The following is a 20,341-nucleotide window of genomic DNA, read 5'->3' as shown; positions in this document are numbered from 1 at the left end:
TGTTTTGACGCTGGGATGCTGGTTTAAACTGGTCCTTTGCTGGTTCATGCTGGTCCTTTGCTGTTTTATGCTGGTCATGTGCTGGCAAAGTACCAGCATAAACCAGCAAAAGGACCAGCATAAACCAGCAAAAGGACCAGCATAAACCAGCAAAAGGACCAGCATAAACCAGCATCCCAGCGTCGAAACATACCTAACCAGCATGTGCTGTTTTTTTCAACAGGGAGCTCCTCTTGTTGGTTTCATCAGAATATTAATATTTGATCTTTAATCACATAAAAGATGCAGAAACAAACAAAATGCAGAGACGCCACACTCGCACTGAATAAAAGACAAGAGTCTCTGCTGAATTTCACAGTTTTATTGTTCATGAAAAATGCAGCTGTCTTTGAATGTTTTGTTCTCACAAATGTGCATTTTCACAGTTTGAAATGTTTCCCACTACACTTCTGTTTTTCAAGTATTATTGTCAAAGCTATAAAATGGCCAAAAATCCCATCATTCCTTCTGAAAAGGGAAAAAAATAAGTCTGATGCCACACACACACACACACACGCGCACACACTTGCAGTAGGCTATAAACATGTTGTGCGGCTAATGGAGCTGGAGGAACTCAATGTTACCATTTCATATCAAAACTAAATGATTGGAGGATTTATTGTGGATTTACTGTCTGTCAGGTGTCATATTGTGTCTCATCTGGTCAGTATTTCAAGCCAAACAGCAGGAATCGTGTGAGAATGAGGAGTCTTGACATGAACACGAGCGTTTAATAGTGAATGTATTTGATCTGATGATGGATAAAAGTCTGTTGGAAGTACAAATCTCTGAAATCTGAAATCGAATTCTTCAGTCATTGTGTCAGTGTTGCCAACTGCTTTCAATTGAAAGTAGCTAAAACTGGTAGCTAAATGTCACTAGATGACATAACAATGGCAAAGTCACTGATCTATATAAAGATGAATGTAGATCAGTGGGCAAGATGAGAACTTAGATAAGGTTTGTCCAAGAAGTTGCTATATTTGTTCCTAAACTTTTGAAAAAAGTCTCAGAAGGAAGTCGCTAAATCTAGCTACAAAGTAGCTAAATTGGCAACACTGCATTGTGTATAAGCATCCAAACACACACACACATGCAGACCCACGTCATGTGAGATGAACTCAAACATCCAAAAGCGTCTGATGAAATAAAACACAAGTGATGGTCTTTTAATTGATTGTATAAGGAGACGTCCGGTGGATGTAAAGTTCAGTGTCTGTTGTGGCGTTCGATCCATGTGTGCATATAAATGCTGGTCAGCGTTTGACTCCAGCTGGACTAAATCACATAATCAACGCTCATCTGTCCATCAACACAATCACATCTCAGCATAATAAGGCCTTCAATGGGATCAATAACAAATGGCATCAGGAAGCGCTGAAGTGCGTTTAATCTTATCGAGTTGCAAAATGGATAAAAATTGTGCTTAAGTGTCATTTGCATGAATTTTAAGCAAATTTGACCTCAAATTCTCAACACTGCAATGCAAAAAATATATTATAAAAATGTTAAAGTATTTACACACTACTGGTCAAAAGTTCGGAATCAGTAAGATTTAAATTTTTTTTTAAAGAAATCTCTTCACTCACCAAGGCTGCATTTATTTGATCAACAACAAAAAAAAACAGTAAAAGAGTGAAACATTATTACAATTTAAAATGTATTGCTGTGATCAAAGCTGAATTTGCAGGATCACTACTCCAGGCTTCAGTGTCACATGATCTTTCAGAAATCATAATAATATGCTGATTTGCTGCTCAAGAAACATTTATGATTATTATCAATGTTGAAAACAGGTGTGCTGTGGAAACTGTGATACGTTTTTGTTTTTCAGGGTTTTTTGATGAACAGAAAGTTCAAAAGAACAGCATTTAGGCTATTTAAAACCGAAATCTTTTGTAACATTATAAATGCCTTCACTCTTTTCACTGCATTTTAGATCAAATAAATGCAGCCTTGGTGAGCAGAAGAGACTTCTTAAAAAAAAATCTGAAATTTTTTCAAACTTTTGACGTACATCATGGTCACATCTGTAGTACTGCCATGAAAACAATGTCTAGTTCTTGTGCAGAATTGTTGCCTGGACACGAGTTTCACTCATTCTAGGGTTTTTCAGTGCATTTATTAGAGAACGACACGTGACGTTTCTCTCTTCAGCTTCTGCTGATGGTGTTTGAGTTGAGGAGCAGATGGATGACGAGAGCAGATGCAGCCATCAGCGCTCCTGTCGCCGTATGCACATCTCATTCAAACACCAGCAGAATGGACCGATTGCACGTTAGCTCGTAAGAACTCTATCGATTGGCCATGACGTCTTGACACTGACTGACACAGCAACTCATGTAGAAAATATATATTTTTGGACTCTCGGCTCGGACTCTCTTGTAGAACACACTAGAAGTGGCTGGTTGACGGAAAACTAAAACACTGAAGCTCGTGCTGAAAACACTGAATGCATAAGGACTGTGTCCTCGTTTGGTTGGGCGCGCGGCGGTCATCGCAGTCCCATTAGACGACGACTAACTGGGACACATCCAGTGCAAATAGGGACAGGTAGGATGTGCGAGGTGTACTGCATTGCACTCGGTTTAAGGCGAAGAGTTTGCAGTGAAAGCAATGTAAACGTAAGGCAGCGAGAATCGGACACTCTTTCCATCCATCTGAGATGCAATATTCCCACTTTGTCTTTTTGCAATGGCGTTTAGCACAGTGATTTCCAAACCGATTTGGTCTCAGTGTTTGGGAGGGATGACCACCAACGACTCGCCTGTCCGCGGCCGCCACATCAGTACCTGAGCATCGTTGGCGTTGGGTTTGACCATGGCGTTGGGCGGGATGGCATCGTTCTTCCCCAGCACCTGCGGCTGCTCCTGCGCGATGGGTTCGCACAGCCTGGCTCTCTGTCCCAGTGGCTTGTCGGAATCCACCTCGATGTGCAGACGCATGTGCCAGCGCACCGTCTGCAGCTCCAGGATCTCGCCCGATGCCTGGTTGATGGCCACCAGCCACGTGGTGAAGCTCTGGTCCCTCCAGATGCTGCTGAGCATGGGCACGTTGCTGTCGCTCACCGGGACGCCCCATGTCACGCTGGGGTAGAAGTTGTCATTCATGCTGACGGTGAACTTGGTGTCCTTCTTGGTGGGACCCACGATGGTGCAGGTCTCGGTGGTGTTGCCGTACCAGGGGTAGTTGACGCCATCCGAGTCGCTGATGGCTTGGATTTTTCCATCTTGGAGATCCGGCAGCTCCCAGCTGGACCTGTGGGAAACACCGGAGGATGAGAGCATGACAACAATTGGGCTGAATGAAGTGTGCTGACTCTAGAGAAAGCAGAACACTAGTTGCCAAAGGCGAGAGATGCTTTTGAGGAAGTTAAACATAGAATGGTGATGTGAGTCTGACTGTCCATCAAAAGAGACCTTTAATAAAGAACAAACACACATCTCTATCGGCTCCAGCGACCACCACCATCATCATCCTCTGACTCACGCTGCACATCTCTGCTCTTGTGAAAAAGAAGTGCACTTCATTGTATTGAATGTGCACTTTTAGTGTACTTCAAATCTGAACAGCACATTTTTCGAAATCTGTATTTGCATTTAGTATAATATTAATGAAATAAAAGATCACTTAGTTGTACTTAAAGAGACACTTTCATGACTGTTTCTTAGCACAGTTAAGTGCACTTTTAAAAAGTATACATTATAATAATGTCAAATTAAAGTCTGTGTAAAGCCATATTAACATTTATTAGTTTTTATGGTTTAGTTTTAGTTAACTGTGTGTTATTCAACTAGTGTGTTATTTAATATTACATTTAATACATGTTAAATGGGTAACACTTTACTTTAGTGTCCTTGTTCCACACCTTACATTTACTTACTATAGTAATAACAGTAAATTACGTATAATTACAAACAACTAACCCTAAACCAAACCCTAATCTTAATTATATAGTAAGTACATTTTGGTAATTAATATTGCTCAGTACTTATTTGTACAATTTCACTGTAACAATGACACCTTAAAAGTGTAACCTTCAAAGTTACTAAACTACATCTTCATCATTATGAATGTGTAATTACAAATAGATTTAAATACATGACACACAAGTTTCAATAGAAATGACATTAACATATATTTTTAGTTTATCATAAATGCCTGTCAGTACATTCAGCAGTAACTTTAACAATATTTCAAACACAATTATGAAATTACATATAAAGATGTATTAAAGTCCTACACTTAAGAGGGTCAAAGACACTAAAGTTCAGCTAACTGCATTTAATATACGTTGTATTTTCTTGTAATTTATTAAAAGAAGGTACACTGCCATCTTGTGCAGACTAAACTGACTTGAACGCACCTGACGTCGTAAGTACGAACGTCCCAGGAGGACTTGAACGTAGCATTATTGTTAAGCAGACCTTAATTTCGATCATGGATCAAACTGATCCACCATGACAAACAGCGAATATATCTGTGCTGTTTAATGCATTTGAGACGTTGTGTTTTCCTCAGTGAATAACTGACATGTCACAAGTATATTTTTCATCTGTAAATGTTAGAAAGTCATGCAAACATATCCATTTTGCTGTCAGGCGTGGGCGAGTGAACGAGCGCATCTGCGCGCTAAACAGACAGAGCGCAATCAAATAGGAGTGCAATAATTCTGAGTAAAGTTTTTGGACATTAAATGTGTCTTTTGTAGAATTTTAAATCTACATATAAAGTGTATTTTTATGATAGCAGTAACTGCGAGTCTTCAAGGCATTTTAGGACACCACATCGTCAAGTAAGTAACTTTAACGAATGTTACAGTATTCACTGTAGTTGTCCGCTAGTAAAAATATCGTTTTATCGGTCATTACCCGTGTATGCCATTGTTTTGCGTTTACTACAGTTCAGTGGATCAGGAGGCGCTGGCTGGTGTGACTGAGTGGAGGCGGGACTAATTTGCATATTCATAGATCAGTGTATAGTAAATGAGGCAAGGGTGTAGAGTTGCATTCAAGCTATTTTAAGGAATGAGAAAATTATTTTCACAAGAAAAAACATTTAAATATGTAATTTTAATGATCAAAGATAAGTTTTAAGGGATAAAATATTTGACTACAGGGGGACTTTAAGGCATGAAAATGTATATTTTCTCCATTGCATCGAATCGCATTGTGTTGAATCGAATCGAATCGGATCGCACTGCATCGAAACAAGGGTGAATCGTATCGCATCGGTAGCTGCTTCATATGTATCTTTAATGTATCGTATCGTTGGCTATGCATCGAGATGCGTATCGTATTGGCCTGAGTCATGAGATGCACAGCCCTACTGTTTACAGCTGTATTTCAGTTTTACAGTAACTATGTGGTACTGTGATCGTGTAATACAGTGCAATTACTGTAAAAAAAAATCCAAGTCATCAGTATTCATTCAATTGAATATAGATTTCATTAGATTTTTATCATTTTTATATAGAATTCTTTTTTTTTCCTACATAGGTACTACTGACATTCAATTCAAACAGACACAATTATTACAAAATATCAAATTCTTTATTTAAAACATTGCATATAACACTTAAAAATACACAGTCTTCCAATGCTGGATCACTGCATCTTCACCATTTCTCCTGTCTTGTGTTTTTTTGCAGTGCATTATGTTGTATCCTCTGGATTTATCCTCACAGAGAATCTTGAGGCAACAGGAAAATAATGGGGAAAAAATATAAGCAGCCAAAGAATAGATATAAGGCATCTTCAAATCCCAGATGCTGCTCCAAAACGTAGGTATATCTGTTTCTTGCATCTCACGACTGTCGTGTATGAAATAATGTCTGTGTGCATGTGTATAAAACAACAAACTGACGATTTATATATAATCATTTGTAATTGTATATACATTGTTGTGATTAATTGTGACTGGAACAATATTGTAGCTGTAAAAATAGTTGCCTGCTGAAATTGAAATGTATATACATCTTCATCATGACTAGATAGACATGAGTTTGTCTTTACTATACACGTTAGATGTGCTCCACCTCATAGTAACAATCCTGTCAGATCCTCCATCCTTCGAGTGAGAGTGTAACGTTACAGGTCGGCCGATCTGGTTTCATGGTTAAAGTTAACCTTTTCGACATGTTTCCGTGTTGTTGTTGCTCAGCAATGGCATGGATGTGATGTTGTCTGGGGGTTTGGCAAAAGCAGAGTGGGACGGTGGGCGGTGCTCGGGGAGGTGACTGAAGGCGGTGACTGTGTTGTTCTGACGTCAACTTTTTACAGAAGTCACAACTGTTTGTGAAAAATCACAGCTACTTTATGCAGGTTGTGTGCATTTTACTGTGGACTGACTGTTTTGAAACTTATATGGTAGTTACATATCCCCTAGACATCAGTTATCATGAAAAAAGCCAGGAAATTTCAGTTTTGACAATATGGGACCTTTAATATAAGATAAGTGTTCCTCGTTAAAGTAATTTTAATTCGGTAAAAGACAGTGGTGAAGTTTATGTTACCGCCATGTTTACGATAAACTGCTGTGCAAAAAACTGACAAAAACACAGACATACATACATATGTTTTTACCTTGCTTGCTGGTTTTTCTTATTCTCTCGTAAGGTGCATCGACTCACAGCGCAGATGTTCTCCGGATCCCTTCCGCTCACGGGTTCAACCCCCGAGCAAAACCCGTGGCGCTGCCGTGCTGGTTCCGTGTCTACCTTCTGGACGCGAGCGGCGCGGCGCGACGCGACAAAAGACAATACAGAACCCATTTTAATTAGTGATCAGATCTACAATGGATGCCGGACAGTAAATTGATGCCCCGGGATATTTCTAGTACTCCAGGCGCTCGCGCTGTTCCTGAAGGACAAACGGATTTGCCAGTCATTATTATTTAATCATTGCAAGCGATTTAACTCAATGGAACTCAATGGACTCAATGGAATAGCCTGAAGAGACCAATAAATACAGTAGTGTACAGCAAATAAAAAAAATACAGTAAGTCTCTGTATGTGGTGTTTGACTCCACAGGAAATTCCCATGGTGCAAAGGAAATTACAGTTATTTACTGTACAGTGAATTGATTTGCAGTATTATACTGGGTGATATACAGTAAATAACTGTAGAAATAACAGAAATGTATAACAAATACACTATCATCGCCGAACATCTGAAGACTGCTGACTTCTGACTGTCCAACATGACTGTGTAATTACTGCTAATAAACTGTGTGTATTTGATGTGAAAGTTGTTTCTGGTTACACTGTCCTTGTTACAGTGAAATTATACAATTAAGTGCTGAAGTGCAATTAATGTTCTTACTTTACGTTTAGGGGTTGGTTTAGGGCTAGTTGCATGTCATTATGCATTATTTACTCTCGTAGGCTACAGTAAGTGCGTGTAACACGTATAATTAGAACACTAAAACAATGTGTTACCATGTCTTTTCAGTCATTTCTCAAACAAAAATATTTTTACCATGTCAGACAAAGCTTTAGTTAAAAGTTGCTACAGTTGTAGTTTCTACAGTGTTGTAAATTGTTATAATCAAGCAAATGATACATAACATAAATTCATGTCATGCATTATAGTGTTGAGCTGTAGCAGGCAGAAGGTGTTGAGTTTGTGTTCAGTGTCAGATATACTTACATCCCTTTGGATCCGTAGTTGTTGTAAAACTCCATGTGGTTGCACGCCTGAATCCAGCCGACCGTCCAGCTCTCTTTATCGGCCACCGGCGGCACCAGGACCCGGGCGGACGCGCGGAAATGCGGCGTGCGGTAGCGCAGCACCACGCTGGAGGACTCGTCGATGCTGGTGGGGTTCGAGTCGATGGAGGAGTTCACCTCCAGAACCATGATGCTGTCCCGGAAACTCTTGGGTTTGCATCTGATGCTCTGAATACAGCCCATCACCAGCAGCACGAGCGGCCAGCAGAACATGAACCCACAGAAGGACACACACTGACCCTCAGAAGAACGCTGTGCGCGCAAACACTAAACGACGCGTCGCGGTGTCGCGTCAGGACTTAAAACAGCGTTTCTTATTAACAAAAACATCACGTTATTTCGTCGAATAATACAAGAAAACAAAATTAAATGAACTAAAAACAATGTTCGTCAACTTTCCGTCATTGGCGGACCGTTATAACGCTCCGCTGACACATAGTTCTCCAATCATCATCAAACCGGCATTTCCGCGTCGTAACCTCACAGCAGTGGTCTTACATGCTTTTCAGATGTTTTGACCGTTCACTTGTCTACTTCGTTTGTAGGTTCGCGTGCTTGTAGATGAAAATAAATAGGTTACATCCATCCCCTCAGAATACTGCTGGCATTTGGTGCGATGTTCAACTACAAAGCGCGCAAAACGGTTTTTGGGTCGTTTTGGGGGTTTTAGACGGTTTGGGTATCAAAAGTAACGCAATTATTTTTTATTTTTTGCAATGAATATTTACATTCCGTGAGTTTGTCCTTGAGGTTCAGTTGGAGGAAGCTCACTTTCTTATGCACTTATGCGTAAACCATCCGTCTCAGCATCAGGTGAACTTCATCAGCCCACATGAACAAACATAAGAGGTGAATAAATCAGTCCCGCTGTCACGAACACACATGCTGTGATGAACAGCCCATCATTTTGCGTCTCTCTTCATCAGTTATAATCCATCCTCATCCTCGCGCCGGTGCTGCGCTGCGCTCAGCCTCCGTCCCGCAGCGCTGTGAGCGTCACCGCATCAGTTGCAGCTGCTGCACTCCGAGCGCCCGTGGCGTCACTTCCGCTCCCTGAGAGGGCGCGCTGAGAGAGGTGCTCGTGCAGTTTGTTGGGCGAAAATGATGTGGTATATTTATATATTTTGAAGGCATTACAGGCAGCATCAAAAGTCTAAGAAGCTTCATATGGCAATATGGATGATAAAAGTGCGCCCGCGTTTAAGCACCTTGGAGAACGCCGAAGCTCCTGGTGAAAACAGAGCTCATTCATATTTAAAGCCATGTGAGGTTACAAGCGTCCAGTCACGTGATTATACTAATATTCATGAGCCAAATCTTCATTGGTCAGCTCTCTGCTTTGCAGCCAATCAGTAGGGTGTACGTCTTTGTACGTAATTAATATTTAAAAAGCAGTGTATATCTTTAGCATAGTAGTATTCGTAATTCTGTTATGGAGCGGACCGTGATGGATGCTGAAGCCTTGTTTAGTTTACTAATACAGTGAAGATGTTTTCCATAGCCAAGCTGTATTACAGTATTTCTGAGCGTGTGAATTGATGTCTGAACTGAACCTGATCGCAGCGACTGTGAGCAGGATCAAAAGAGCTGGCCTTCTGCGCTGATTCCCTGGACTGCTCTGAGGTAACTTAGGCCAGCTGATGCTTCACATGTGGTTTAGGAATAAAGCTAAACCTGTCAAACCCATCTTTCTGGGGTGTCCCCATATTTAAAAATCAAGTAAATTAAGTATTTTTTAAATGGTAAAAATACAGCAAGGTTCGGTTAGGGATAAGTGTGTGGGTTAGGTTGTAAAATTTGTAACTAGCCGTAAATAAAAACAATAGAAGTCTGTGAAATGGAAGCTTATATACAATGGAGATCAAAATTATAGAACAATCTATAAATACTTGATTAATCTTCATCGCTCAAAATTTGAAGGAATAGCTGTGGGGAATACTGTTCTACTAACATATTTGACAAAATGACGAAGGCATTTAAACAAAAAACGTTTATTTTGTGTAAAACAGTGATCAAAATTAGAGAAGAGTAACCACTATAGCACGAAAGAAGATTACAACAAAAATTTTGGAGGGTTACAGCTGTCAGAAATTAGTAGGAATATCCATAACTTTGCTGCCAAGTATTTTCCAGAGATTTTCAATCATGTTTAGATCAGGACTCTGATCTTATTTCAATGTTCTTAGCTTCAAAGAACTGCTTTACCTGTTTTGCAGTGTGACAGGGAGCATTGTCTTGCATGAAAATGGCAGGTTGATTCAGAGATGCTTGCAGGGAAGGAGGATGCATGTTGCTGAAGGAGGTTCTGATAAGCATTTGCATTCACCCTGCAATGTAGCTGTATAAGGAGGCCCAACTCCTGCTGCAAAAAACATCCCCAAACCATGACACTTCCTCCTCCAGCTTTCACTGACTTGTTTACATACTCGGGGTTCAGTCTTTTCCCCAGTTTGACACCGAACATAATGTTTCCCATCTGACCCAAATAAATGAAACTTACTAAACTTACTTACTAAAGTGATCTTTGGACCAGTTCTCCTCTCTCCACACAACATGCTCCTCAACAAAGGTGAGCTTAGACTTTTGATTCTTTCTGCTGATGAGAGGCTTGGTCACTGCAGAGTGCGCTTTCAATCTGACTTCTCTTAATTGTGCTGAGACAGATCCATACCCTGTTCAGCATTGAACTGGTGAGCAATTCCAGCTGCAGTGTTGAACCGATTCCCCATTGAGAGTCTTTGCATTTTCCTGTATTCTCGTGCAGTTGTCTTACATGGACAACCAGCCTTTTGGGGGGACTTGAATGAATTTGTGTATTGTAAAACTGCAATATTCTAGAAATCACAGATTTGGAACGACCAACTTCTCTTGCAGTGGCTGAAAGCGTCGTCCCTTTGGCCTTCATCTGAACAACCTCTTGTCGCAGGCTTTCAGTCACCTTAGAGTCATCTTGCAATGTTTTTGATCAGAGTTCTTTTTCAAATATCTAATTTAAGTGTTTTGTACTGTGTTTCAGAATACAATTAATTTATGAAATATGCTTAAAAAACTGCCCTTCTATTCCTGTTAGGATCATTTCAAAGAGGACTAAGCAGTGACCTTGAAATTTAGGAAATTGTATGTTCTCTAATAAATTACTCACTTTCTTCTTTCAAACGAATCCAGTTGGAGTTATATTAAAAATGGTCTTTTATCTTTCAAGCTGTTTAATGCCACTCAATGGGTGTTGCATGCATCAGTCCAAAAGAAGTTAAATAAAAAGCGCTTGTCCATTTAAAAAAGTGTCTCACATGGCTCCGGGGGGTGAACAAATGCCTCCTGTAGAGAATCGATGCATTTTTGAAAGAAAAATATCCATATTCAAAACGTAATAATCACTTTAATGTAGCTTGCGCCAACAGTTGTACACGGAAGCAGCTCTGGGCAGATGACATATGAGTTCAGTGTTGCGCATGCGCCAGTGAGTCTCGTGAAAACCAACGTTTGTTTACAGGAGCAAAGGAAGCAAAGTTTCCTTACTTTAGCAAAGGAAAACCAGTCTCCTCTTGGTTTATATCGAAATCCTCCGACATTCTTCTTTACAAATCCTTGTTTTGTACTTCTAATAAGTGACCACTGTTTTGTTTCGATCTCTCTGCTGCGCTTCCGCATGCGTCACTTCTGAGCATGCGCAAAGCTGACCTCATACGTCATCAGCCCGGAGCTGCTTCCGTTTACAACTGTTGGAGCAAGCTAGATTAAAGTGATTATTAAGTTTTGAATATGGATATTTTTCTTACAAAAATGCATCGATTCTCTACAGGAGGCCTTTGTTCCCCCCCTGGAGCCATGTGAGATGGGGTTTTTTTATGGATGGGCGCTTTTTATTTAACTTCTTTTGGACTGATGCATGCAACACCAGCTGAGTGGCATTAAACAGCTTGAAAGATCAAAGACAATTTTTAATATAACTCCGACTTGATTCGTCTGAAAGAAGAAAGTCATATACACCTAGGATGACTTGAGGGTGAGTAATTTATGGGCTAATTTTCATTTTTGGGTGAACGAACCCTTTAACGATACATATGTGTGCATCAATTTTTAGTATAATGTGAAAACTGACATGAATTACGCAAATAAGTCTAGTACTATTTTGTCACCAGTTATCAAATTATGGGCGTGACTCACAATATTTCTTCACAAATTACATTCTTACACCAGTAGGTGGCAACAAGTGACTGTTTTTATTAGTGAGTATTTTGAATTATTCACTCAACTGTTTTATTCAAAAACACTGATTAATTCAGGAACCAAACAAGGACTGGCTGCAACCAAAGCTTAATCAACTGCTTTGTTACTTTTGTTGCCTATCAGGCAGTGACTTCACAGACAGTGTTTCCATAAGGTGCTGCACAAAACTGATTTCAGACATGACTCTGAGGCATAATAAATGAATAAAAAAAATAGAGCTTACTGATTACTGATAATTAAGCAAATATTTATTTTCTGTTGTCTAGAAAGTATATATATATATATATATACAGTATATAAAACAATGCAATTATTTTCCCAATCTCCATGTACACAAGTGAAAGCTGGACACTCAAGAATGGAAAGTCGATGTCTTCGAACTGTGGTGCTGGAGGTGTATTCTATGAGTGCCTTGGACATCAAAAGTTACAAACAAGACAATCTTAGAGCATGTTAAAACAGAGATATTATTTGGTGGGTAAAATTACTAAGCTGTGGCACTCAAACTTTGGACATCAATTCCTTGGAAACAACTTTAATGCTCGGCATAGTCAGCAGGAAAAGAAGAAAAGGACGCCAAATATGGGCCAAGATTTTTGTACTTTCAAAAAAAAAAAAACTTTTCACAATGCAAGGCCAGTTAATTAAATCAGTGGACAAAAGGGTGATCAAAACTGTGAAAAAAAAAATGTCATCTAAAATCTTGCAAAAAAGTTCATGTCTATTTGTTAACAACTACCCATTTCTAAAACGAAAATGATACAGCATTATGATGCTAAATGTGTTGTGTTAGTTTGCACTTATTCTCTATCCACACACACATACACACTCGTGCATGTCTAAATATATCTGACACTGTTTTCACAGCCTACTTTGAGTCTACATCTGAAGCTCACATAAGTTTCTCATCCTGCTGTACGATTAAACAGCATGATGCCTTTGAACCCTAGTCGCTCCAGAGCGAAGGAGTGCAGCGGTGGCAGCAGCAGTGTTCTGGGCCGGCCCGAGTTTCTGTCCCTGAATGTCCCACTGCGAAACAACAGAGCGTGGAGAAGATCTGGCCAGTCCAAGACCCATCAGAATCAGTAGAACGAGATCCCGTGTGAAGAATGTGAAGGAGACAACGAAGCTGCCGGATGAAGACTGCATGCTGCTCAACCCGTCCTTCAGAGGCATCGCCATCAACTCACTGCTGGCCATCGACATCTGCCTGTCCAAGCGCCTGGGTGTTTGCATCCACACCACGTCCTCATGGGGGAGCATGTGCTCAGCGGTCACGCTGCTGGCTCTGACGGGTCACGGCTTCACATGGATCTGTGGCACTCTGGTGTGTCTCACTCAGAGTAGCACACTGGCTGGACAAGAGGTCCTGATCAACCTGCTGATTGGTGAGACACTTCGCCAGTCTTGTTTTAGCACTTAGATACTATTACACAGCCTAATATCGCCTTATTTGATGATGCTGAATGCAAAAATAATAATAAAAACTTTCTATCATGAATGTGTTTTTCGCGAAATAAAAATGAAGATTTTTCAAATTATATGAATGTATCAGCTTTAATGCATTTATCAAAATAACAAAAGCAGTCAAATGTTTAAAAAAAAAAACTTTTCAAAATGTATCATTTAACTTTACATCTGCAAAGCAGATGAAAAATGTTCAAATACTCAATTTAAAGAAAAAAAAAATCTTTACAAACTTAGCAAGATAATCTTTTTCCTCAAAATATGTAATTTTCTGTTACTGTTTAAGCATAAAACTCCTGGCTCATGTTTGAAAATGCGAGGTCTTTTTTTGGTTGACTTTTTTCATTTCGAAAAGAGCAGTGCTCAGAGTGCTCCTACAAAGTGCTCCAGTGCTCACTGCCAATAGAAAACAATTTTTAAAAAGTCTCCTCTCACTGCAAAAAACGCATTCTGTCCACTGATCTATAATAGAGAACATTATATAGATCGGTGGTTCTGTCTGATCGGGGCCGAAATAAGGATCAGGCTTCAAATAATGTCATACATGTGAAAATGGACTGAGAATTGATCAAGTAGTTGTAATCTGCTCAGATTCAGACAAGAATTGTGTGTTTGTGTGTTTTTCTGCTGATTAAGGAAAAATACAAGAATTCTTCACCACACAAATAATTCTTGAAAGCAAAAGTGCTACAAAATGCATCAGATTTTGTGAGAAACCGAAACAATTTTTGGAATTAGCATCTCAAAAGTAGCAAGAAACAATTATTGTATTTCAGCAAATATGAGTCAGGGTGGTTTTATAGTTTTTATTAATATTTTGAATAGGTTTTAATATATATACAGTATATATATATATATATGTGTGTGGCAATGGAGCCACCGAGCATGGCCCCTCCCCTAACACTATAATAAGAGGTGTGTTCGACTTGAAGCAGCGCTCAGTGTTGCCACCTTAGCAATTTTGTTGCTAAATTTAGCAACTTTTCAGACTACCCTAGCAACTTTTTCTTCCAAAAGCACCTAGCAATAAGTTTGGCTATTTTAAATTTAATATAGCTACTTTTAGCAACTTTTGATAAGTGACTCAAACAATAAAAAGGCACAAATTTTCCATCTAAATTTCACAAAAAGAGGAAACTTCCTACAGAGCTGCCCAAAACTGTAGGCTGTAGTAACTAACGGTAATGACAGTAATTCGCAATTGAGCGGGTGATAGCGGGTGTAGGGAAAATTGTGCCACTACATCAAATCTCAGCAAAAAATATTTCCCCTTCTAGGGAACTCAATGCTGCGCCCCCTAGGGGACACATTGGGGAATGCAGCCTGCATGAACAGTGTCTGAAGCACGTGTGAAACAACGGCCTGGCCCATGACGTCATAGGGGGATGCCCGAAAGTATAAAAGGGCACTTGCTGAATACGTCATCCACTTTAGCTGTCCGAGGAGGCTGAAGGCATGGCAAGGGGGCACAGCGTCTCGTTCCCTCTCGGGGAACCATGGTTACATGTGTAACCCGAGACGTTCCCCTTCTAGGGAACTCAATGCTGTGCCCCCTAGGGCATTGGGGAACGAAATCCAACCATGCCGTGCCTGCTGAATACGTCATCCACTTTAGCTGTCCGAGGAGGCTGAAGGCATGGCAAGGGGGCACAGCGTCTCGTTCCCTCTCGGGGAACCATGGTTACATGTGTAACCCGAGACGTTCCCCTTCTAGGGAACTCAATGCTGTGCCCCCTAGGGCATTGGGGAACGAAATCCAACCATGCCATGCCGAGGCGCATGCCTGTCCACCTGGTGGGAGAGCACCAAGGAAGCAACAGACATAAACAAAACCTTTCCTCAGAAAGGGGCCATTCGACTGACGCCACGGGCTGCTCACGCAACTTGGCAGAAACGGGGGAACCCGAATAAATCAAGGGGAACATCCCATCCAAGTTAAGAGCACAGCTATCCTCAGATAGCTATGCTATGTGAGCAGAACTAGCCTGGACACACAAGGGCACTGAAGAGGCCACCTAGAAAGCCTCTAGAGGAGCTCAAGAGATGCTACTTAAATCCCAGGTAAAGAGAGTAGCTGCTGAACTAGGACACAGCTATCCTCAGATAGCTATGTCCCTAAGGTCTTATGAAGGCTTGTGGACCAGAGGGCGATATCACTGTCTAGGCAAGGGCTCAGAGAGACCGTTACTTAAAAGACCCTAAAAAAGGGGAGCAGTCACTGAGCTAGCACACAGATATCCTCAGATAGCTATGTACCTAGGAAGGGCTACCAAAAAAGGGGACCGACTAAAACTACCCAGACCACAAAGAGTGGGCTGTCTACTTACGACCCAAAGAGGGAAACAGCACTGTCTAGGTAAGGGCTCAAAAGACCGCTACATAAAAACCCTAAGCAGGGGAGCGATCACTGAGCTAGCACATAGCTATCCTCAGATAGCTAAGCTCTAGGAAAAGGGACCACTCCATGAAAGGCTCACCGCAATTGCAGTAGAAAACAGCTAGCCACAGGTAGCTGTATTCAGGTCTGCCCATCCTGCCACCACAGTGACCGGAATGTAACCACCCTCAGGTAGCTGAACTAAGGAGGACCCCAAACCTTGTCAGTCCCTAGTAAACAATACACAGCTAGCCTAGATAGCTTTCCTGCAGAGTTGCCCAGACCACAGAGAGTGGGCTATCTACTTACTACCCTAGCAGGGGAGATAGCACTGTCTAGGCAAGGGCTCAAAGAGACCGCTACTTAAAAACCCTAGGAAGGGGAGCAGTCACTGAGCTAGCACACAGATATACTCAGATAGCTATGTACGTGGGAAGGGCTACCAGAATGGGGACCGACTGAAACTACCCAGACCACAAAGAGTGGGCTGTCTACTTACGACCCAAAAAGGGGAGACAGCACTGTCTAGGTAAGGGCTCAAGAGACCCCTACTTAAAAGCCTAAGCAGGGGAGCGATCACTGAGCTAGTACATAGCTATCCTCAGATAGCTAGGCTCTAGGAAAGGGCCCCATTCCATGAGAGGGCTCACCACAATTGCAGTAGAACACAGCTAGCCACAGATAGCTGTATTCAAGTAAGCCCGAGCTGCCAAAAACAATGGCTGGAATGTAACCACCCTCAGAAGGCTATATTAAGGAGGTCCACAATCCGTGTCAGTCTCACAGTAGGCTAGCAAAGCACCGTGCTATTGATTAAGATCTCACAAGAGGGAGATCCAGACCATCAGTAAATGATTCGCTGAAGAGCGAACACAAACATCATAGTCCGAGATCAAGCCCCTAAGCATTAAGCAGTAGCCGTAGCACTAGAGGGCTGGACACAGCTATCCTCGAATAGCAGTTCTCCCAGATAAGGCTGAAGATTGCCCAGGCCACGGAAGTGGGCCATCTATTTAAAACCCTGAAGGGGAGACAGCACAGTCCAGGCAAGGGGCTCACAGAGACCACAATCTAAAAACCCTAAAAGGGAAGCTGTCTCCGCGCTGGAACACAGCTATCCTCGAATAGCAGATTCCTAAACAAAGGCTTCAGCACTTACTCGAAAACTTGTGCCAAGGGGAACCCAACCTAGTTATTAGAATCTAGGCTAGAGTATAGCAGCCCTCAGACCGCCATATTCCAGAGCAAAAAGATATTCCCCATAACCACTCTAGGTGCTGAAAATCCTGGGAGAGAAAGCCTCTCTCCACAGAATATTTAAATATATTCACGCCCAGCGAGGCTCTCCACACACAATAACATGCATATTAGAGAGGCACGGCCGAGCTGAATATAGCTCCGCCCACGATCCCGCAGGATCAGGGCTGAAACAACTCCGTGCTCACACTTCATCGTCATAACAACCCAACAATATCTGTGGCATCTGACAACCCGTATAGAGAGGGTGTGCAGATGCCGCAGATGAAAGCGATGAACGTGAGGTGAGATAAACTGTGCTGCGGCAACGGCGGAACCGGGCCGCGAGACACAAACCCTTGTCACTCATCTCTCGAGAAGAGGGACAAACGCGAATGGAGCTTCTCATTGGATAACACTCACAATGAACACGTTCAGAGCCCTCGAACTCTGAATGTGCAAGCTCCTGACCAAAACAGATGACAGATAGATCATGCGTGTCCTCAAGTGCCAGAAACCTCTGGAACGGAGGCACACACACTTTCACACTGCTCACCTGCCCTGGTCTCAAACAGACGACTCCTGAAGACGTCATCCAAAGAGTGGATGGCGTATTCAGCAGGTGCTGAATACGTCATATAATATATAATTCTATGACGTCATGGGCCAGGTGGGCCAATAGATTGGAGTTGTTTCACACGTGCTTCAGACACTGGTCATGCAGGCTGCATTCCCCAATGTGCCCCCTAGCTTGAGTTGAGTTCCCTAGAAGGGGAAATATTTTTTACTGAGATTTGATGTAGTGACACAATTTTCACCCGCTATCACCCGCTCAATTGTGAATTACTGTCATTACCGTTAGTTACTACAGCCTAAAGTTTTCTAGCTAGCTATGCCTTCGTCACATAAATGCATAACACTTGATTGCGATAATTTACAAAACCGCTCAGTCTCCTTATTTAAATTTATTTGCATTTGACAGTTTGAGAGAGATAGCAGCTTTCCCGCGAGTGGGCGTGGTTTCAGCGCCACCAGCAGTATTTTATTTACTTGCCGTTCTTTATCATTCAACTTTGGCTGGGTAGTTAATAACACATTTTTCTGTGATGTGACAAACTCAGAACACACATTTAATATTGCTTTACTCGGACTTTAAGTGTCTTTATGCTATTTAGTTAAGTTGTAACTACATAAAGTGTTTGAGTCGATATGTAGTTTGATTTAAAATGAAGAACTGTTCTCTTTTTTTGGACTCAGATGTCCTGGTGAAGACACACTTGACTCCTCTCTATCATTTCTCTTTCCTTTCTTTCAGCGCTGATTCTTGACATCCTGACTGTTGCCGGGGTTCAGAAACTGGTCCGGCGCAAAGGACCATGGGACATAACTCCTGGCTTCCTTGACTGTGTGGCTCTGGACACGTATTCGTTCCCGGCCGCTCACGCCAGCAGAGCAGCCATGGTGTCCAAGTTCCTCCTGTCCCATTTGGTGCTGGCTGTCCTGCTGCGAGTCCTGCTGGTGCTGTGGGCCATCCTAGTGGGCCTGTCGCGCGTTCTGCTGGGCCAACACCACCTGACAGACATGGTGTGCTTCACTTTGAGCTTCCTTCACTTCAGTCTGATGGAGAAAGTGTGGCTATCGTCTGGAGCCTGTCAGACACTCATCTCCATCGGGACCTTCAGCTGGGGCTCTGTCCATTAGACTGCAAACATGTGCAGTATGTTTACATGCAGAGTCCAAATGTATAATCCAGTATTTGTAGGATTAAACACATGTTGTACCTCAGTCTTTCTGATGCACGATGCAAAGGACAAATGCAGTCTGGATGCTCCAGTTTACATGCTCCAGTTGCATTATCAGGTCTGTTAGGGTCACACCTGGTGTGATTTCAGTCACACTCTAGTGTTTATATGACACTTAAAAGATGAAGTTAGGGTATTTTTAAAGTGCATACAAAGCCACTGGATTTCACTGCACAGTTGTTTCAACTCTTTTTCTATCTCATTTCCACTTCTTAATTCTGCAGAACTGAGGCGTCTTACAGAGGAAGTTGCTCAGAAAGGAAGCAATTGTTAAAAGTGTTTTTGTCCTGATAAACAACTGACATTTTTAGGATGTCATCAACATTTATTGAAGTTTATTGGTTAACTGCAGCACCTGTGCAACTTTGAAAGAAAGGAAGATTGGGATTAATTATAAGAATATCTGAAGTGAAAAGAAACGTTATATTTCTTTTTCTTGACGGCACCATGGACGGTTCTCCTGACCAAAGAAACATAGGGGGCTGGTAGCCTAGAACACACTGAAAAGGGGTTAGACCAGTGGATGAGTGGGTGATGGAGTTCTGAGTATATTCGGCCCATGGCAGGAAGTTGCTCCATTTATCCTGCTCTCGACTACAATAAGACCGGAGGTAACGTCCAATTTCTTGATTCAATCTCTCCACTTGACCATTAGACTCTGGATGATACCCAGAGGTCAGACTGACATTAATGTCCAGTTGCTTACAGAAAGCCTGCCACACTTTAAACGTAAATTGGGGACCTCGGTCTGACACAATATCTTCTGGATTCCGTAGATTCGGAATACATGCTGAAAAAGTTCAAGGGCAGTCTCCATGGCAGTGGGTAAACCCTTTAGTAGTACCAGTCTGCAGGCCTTGGAAAAGCGATCAACAATTACTAGGATGGTTGTATAACCATTGGAGTTAGGGTTTTTGGATCGAGCGCAAATGGTGCAAGACTTGACAAAGTTAGTAATGTCTCTGTTCATGTGAGGCCACCAGAATGCATTCCGTACTAAAGTAGAAGTTCGATAGATACCAGGATGTCCCCAACTTAGTGAAGTGTGTACCCACTGGATAGTCCGATTACGGAGGGCTTGAGGGACATATTGTCTGTTAGGTGGGCATTCTGGTGGGGGTGGTTCATCCTGTTGTGCCCATTGTATTTCCTCCATAATGTCCCAACTGATCTGAGCGATGACTACAGTAGGTGGTAAGATGGAAACACTGGTTTGGTTGCCTTGGTCAATGTCATGTTGCCAGGGCGGTACGTGACAGAGAAATTAAAGCGGGTGAAGAATAATGACCACCAAGCTTGGGGATCAAATAAAATAAATATTTTCCCCACTGTAAATATTTTAACCATATTCTAAGTGTATCTAATATTTTCCTTTTCACAAACTGTACAGTTACATACTGTATATATAATACAAACTTTCTGAACTTTTCAACTGTAATTATATGTTTGTGCTTTTGGAAA

General features: G+C 41.7%; 2 protein-coding genes across 2 annotated transcripts; one reads left to right on the top strand and one right to left on the bottom strand.

The window, feature by feature from the left end:
- Nucleotides 1-1,998: 1,998 nt before the first annotated feature.
- fam78ab (family with sequence similarity 78 member Ab) lies at nt 1,999-8,741 on the bottom strand. The gene is made up of 2 exons (XM_016289144.1): nt 7,689-8,741; nt 1,999-3,297 (listed from the first exon to the last, which is right to left on the bottom strand). Exons 1-2 carry the CDS (start codon nt 7,979-7,981, stop codon nt 2,772-2,774), a joined length of 819 nt encoding a protein of 272 aa, XP_016144630.1. The 5' UTR covers nt 7,982-8,741; the 3' UTR covers nt 1,999-2,771.
- A 4,233-nt stretch (nt 8,742-12,974) lies between these two features.
- LOC107597951 (inactive phospholipid phosphatase 7) lies at nt 12,975-18,779 on the top strand. The gene is made up of 2 exons (XM_016289164.1): nt 12,975-13,386; nt 18,394-18,779. Exons 1-2 carry the CDS (start codon nt 13,020-13,022, stop codon nt 18,777-18,779), a joined length of 753 nt encoding a protein of 250 aa, XP_016144650.1. The 5' UTR covers nt 12,975-13,019.
- The last annotated feature ends 1,562 nt before the right edge of the window (nt 18,780-20,341 follow it).

This window comes from Sinocyclocheilus grahami, unplaced genomic scaffold (genome assembly GCF_001515645.1).
Source record: "Sinocyclocheilus grahami isolate Dianchi unplaced genomic scaffold, SAMN03320097.WGS_v1.1 scaffold241.1, whole genome shotgun sequence".
NCBI classification, from domain to species: Eukaryota; Metazoa; Chordata; class Actinopteri; order Cypriniformes; family Cyprinidae; genus Sinocyclocheilus; species Sinocyclocheilus grahami.
Note: the sequence above shows the minus strand (reverse complement) of the source record. Positions and strands in the feature narration are given on the sequence as shown.